Genomic DNA, 4,120 nt, shown 5'->3' with positions numbered 1-4,120 from the left:
TGAAATCAGAAGATCATTCAAAATCCAGCATACATGTCTGATGCCAAGAACAAATCGAATCCAATACACAAAGTTATACAAGCAATATTGATTATCCTCTCCTCCTGCTAACATTCATGGACTGGGAGGAATAAGCAGATCTGGTTTTACTTGGACTAGTTTAGTTTTAATTTAGTTTGGTTTAGAGATACAGCACTGAAACAGGCCCTTCGGCCCACTGAGTCTGTGCCGGCCATCAACCACCCATTTATACTAATCCTACACTAATTCCATATTCCTACCACATCCCCACCTGTCCCTATATTTCCCTACCATCTTCCTATACTAGGGGCAATTTATAATGGCCAATTTACCTATCAACCTGCAAGCCTTTGGCAAGTGGGAGGAAACCGGAGCACCCGGATAAAACCATGCAGACACAGGGAGATCTTGCAAACTCCACACAGGCAGTACCCAGAATTGAACCCGGGTCGCTGGAGCTGTGAGGCTGCGGTGCTAACCACTGCGCCACTGTGCCGCCCAGTAATGTTCCAAAGAAGGGTCACTGATCCGAAACGTTAACTCTGCTTCTCTTTCCACAGATGCTGCCAGACCTGCTGAGTGGTTCCAGCATTTCTTGTTTTCATCTCAGTAATGTATGTTTGTTTCATTCTTCTGTGAACTAGGACATCCCAAAACAAAAGCCTTCATTACCCATGGAGGGACAAATGGAATCTATGAGGCCATCTGCAGTGGTGTGCCATCTGTCATGTTACCCATTATTTGGAGATCAAGGATATAACGTAGATCACATGGTGGATCATGGTGCTGCTATCAACCTGGATATAGAACATATGAGCTCCCATGATTTAGCTAATGCATTAAACACCGTTATCACCGTTATCTCAGGTGGATACAAGAAATTCCAGGGCACTATTTGTGATGGAGACCATGGGATTTCTCCCTCGTGTCCTGCCTAATACTTATCCCCCAATCAACATCACCAAAAAGCAAAAACATTGCTGTTTGTGGGATCTTGTTGTGCGCAAATTGGCTGTTCATAAATTCTTCAAATTCCTGGGACAAGCAAAATGGAGCTTTACTTCACAGTGACGGTTCATTGAAATGCTTCAATTTAATTTAGTTTCTGCTATAATCAAAAGGCAGTTAAAAGCCGAAACAAGTTTAGAAAACTTTCTAACTTTACACCTTTTTGACCAGTGCTGTTCCTACCTGACCTCAAGGTTTTCTCTCCTTGCAGCTGATGCCTCCAACTAGCACCATATTTAGCATCAGAGGTCTCGGAAACTCAAATACAAAGTCAAACTGCAGCAACCAGATGGAAGCCTGACTCAGCAGTTGGGCCAGTGTCACATCTCTCTGAAGAAACTTGATGGACAGTTCTTCAAAAGGTGAATATATAAAATGGCACAACAATGGTTCCGATAAACTAGCCAGCACGTTTTTTGTTCTCTGAAGAAAGGTCATTCGATCAGTGTTCCCTGTTAAAAACCTTGGCACGTATGAGAATGGCCTGGGGCATTGAGTGGCTAAATAATCCAAACCACAAGGAATTCCTCGCAGCAAGTTCACAGTGGGCAGAGACAGATAGTCAGCAATAATTGCACCACAAGGAATGAAAGGGTCAGTCAGCAAAGCGTCAAATTTTCTCTCTGCTAGCTCATGCATCAGCTCTGTGTTGTACAGCAGACTCTCACAGGTAGTCAGGAAGAACTGCCTTACAATAATTGTCTTTTGAAAACCAGAACTGATTTTTTGGAATAAAGACATGTTGGTGAAGATCTTCGGTTTGATGCTGTCCATCTCTTCCTTGCTGTAAGCCACCGGGAACCTCTTTGTTGTGTAGTAAGGGGATGGACCCATTTTCATGTTCACCTCAGGCACAACAACGACCACATTGTGACCTCTTTTCCCAAGTTCGTCCATCGGAATTTTCAGGTTTACCCAGTGACTTCCATCCACAGGCACCACGAGAAGGTCCCCACTTTCAGTGACTTTCCACAGAGATGTGAATAGAAATAGTAGACATCCCACCACATGCAGATTGTGAGAGGTGGCAGCCATATTACAAAACAAAGACTTTTGTTTTACAGCTCAGTGGCCGTACAGAGTTTATTCCAATGTCTGCTGCCTCAGGCCCAACCTCAAACTGGATTCAAGTAGCTGCCAACTAAGACAAAGTGCACAGAGCTGCGGGGTCATTCAGATTTATGCTAGTGCATCATCAGCTATTAACCATTTGAATGCAATTGAATTTAATTCCCAGGTACAAAACTGCCAAGAAAGGTGTTCCCATAGGATTTCTGTTTTGTAAAAAAAAAACTCATGCTTATGTTATTCAAGGCGTTAGTAAGTGGCTTGCAAGATAAAGATTGAGAGAAACAAAAGTGACTTTGTTGCCTGAATCAAACAGAAGGGTTAATGATTAATAAGGGCGTTCCCTCAGAAACACACCGACGATTAGATTCAAAGTGATCTGTTAAATGTTTGAAAGTGCTGAGCCGTACTGGGGTAGTTTCAAAAGTGGCGACACCCTCCAGTAGCTTGTCCAAGTAACTGTTTTGAATGTGGTTTTTTTGTACTTAAAAAATCAAAATACTATTGCATGATTTCCCGAAAGCTTCAGGAATTACATTACCGTCCACGCTCTTCTTTCATTTTGTCTCACTGCCTGTATTGGACTCTGAGCAACTATGGATAAATGAGTAAAAACAAACTTTATTAAAAATATTTATTACCCGTAGACCTGCAGCTGATGAAAGAGTTAACAGATCTCTCATTGCGAATTTGTCAAAAATGTACTTCTGACTTTGCATAATTTCATGTTTCATCCTGAAGAAGTTGCAAATTAAACTTTGACAATTAACTTCTGTGATCTGTGGAATAGACTGCCACCTAGTGCTGATCATGGACTGACCTAAGATATTTAGAACAGAACTGGCTCAAGTTCCACATTCCCCTGAAAACAGATGGTGGCAGTAAAAAAAAGGTGGGAATGCTTATATTGGTGCTTGAAATGGCCTGGATGACAGTGCAAGATGGATGTGCCGGATTAAAAGCTTCTGAGGCTCGGTCAATTGAAAATTTAAAACAACGTGATTGATAGATTTTAGTTGAGCATTTCTTTTGGGCCTCCTTATCTCGAGAGACAATGGATACGCGCCTGGAGGTGGTCAGTGGTTTGTGAAGCAGCGCCTGGAGTGGCTATAAAGGCCAATTTTGGAGTGACAGGCTCTTCCACAGGTGCTGCAGAGAAATTTGTTTGTTGGGGCTGTTGCACAGTTGGCTCTCCCCTTGCGCCTCTGTCTTTTTTCCTGCCAACTACTAAGTCTCTTCGACTCGGTAGTTAAAACAACGTGATTGATAGATTTTAGTTGAGCATTAAGGGATAGAGAATCAAGCTACAGATCCAGAGCTTCCATGCCACTCTCCCGCCTCTATTGTTCATCTTTAACCATTTACACCTCATCGTCTGTTTCTATACATGTCTCATTAACACCCCTTTTTGCCTTGCAACAACAACATTTTGCCATTTAAGCAAGGCTGTGTTTGTTAACAATGCTACCAGTAGGTGGCGCTGCAGTGGCACGTGTGCAAATGCAGCATGTGCCACTAAAACAGACTGCGACTTCAGGCAGCTGCCTGGACTAAAGATGGCGCTGCTCAAATAATCACACCTAACCTAAACACGTGGCAGCACACAATGCGAGGGAGGGAGAGAGCAAGTGGGCCGGGTGTAGGGGGAGAACGGAGCGGGCAGGGTGCGGGGCGTGAGCGGAGCGGGGTGGAGGGGGAGCAGGGCCGGGTGCAAGGGGGGGTGCGGGGAAAGAGTGTGGAGCGGGCGGGGACAGCAGCGAGCGAGGAGCGGAGCTGCCAAAACAACGGAGCAGCCGGGGAGAGCAGCAAGGGGGGAGTGGAACGGCCGGGGAGAGCAGCGAGGGGGGAGCGGAGCTGCCAAAACAACGGAGCGACCGGGGAGAGCAGCAAGGGGGGAGCGGAACGGCCGGGGAGAGCAGCGAGGGGGGAGCAGAACGGCCGGGGAGAGCAGCGAGGGGGGAGCCGAGTGGCCGAAAGAGCGGAGCGGCTGGAGAGAACAGCGAGGTGGGGAGCAGCTGGAGAG

At 45.7% G+C, this 4,120-nt stretch overlaps 1 protein-coding gene across 1 annotated transcript; it reads right to left on the bottom strand.

Annotated features, from left to right (window-relative positions):
* Window positions 1–1,135: 1,135 nt before the first annotated feature.
* On the bottom strand, window positions 1,136–2,080 carry LOC137372273 (UDP-glucuronosyltransferase 1A1-like). Its single transcript, XM_068036008.1, has one exon. It carries the CDS (start codon window positions 2,062–2,064, stop codon window positions 1,219–1,221), a length of 846 nt encoding a protein of 281 aa, XP_067892109.1. The 5' UTR covers window positions 2,065–2,080; the 3' UTR covers window positions 1,136–1,218.
* Between the last annotated feature and the right edge of the window lie 2,040 nt (window positions 2,081–4,120).

Source organism: Heterodontus francisci, chromosome 7 (assembly GCF_036365525.1).
Source record: "Heterodontus francisci isolate sHetFra1 chromosome 7, sHetFra1.hap1, whole genome shotgun sequence".
NCBI lineage: Eukaryota > Metazoa > Chordata > Chondrichthyes > Heterodontiformes > Heterodontidae > Heterodontus > Heterodontus francisci.
The sequence above is the reverse complement of the archived record's forward strand: the minus strand, read 5'-3'. Positions and strand labels throughout refer to the sequence as shown.

Bases quoted from the DNA above. Each gene is read 5' to 3' on its own strand.
- LOC137372273 (XM_068036008.1), bottom strand. From the start codon at position 2,064: ATGGCTGCCACCTCTCACAATCTGCATGTGGTGGGATGTCTACTATTT.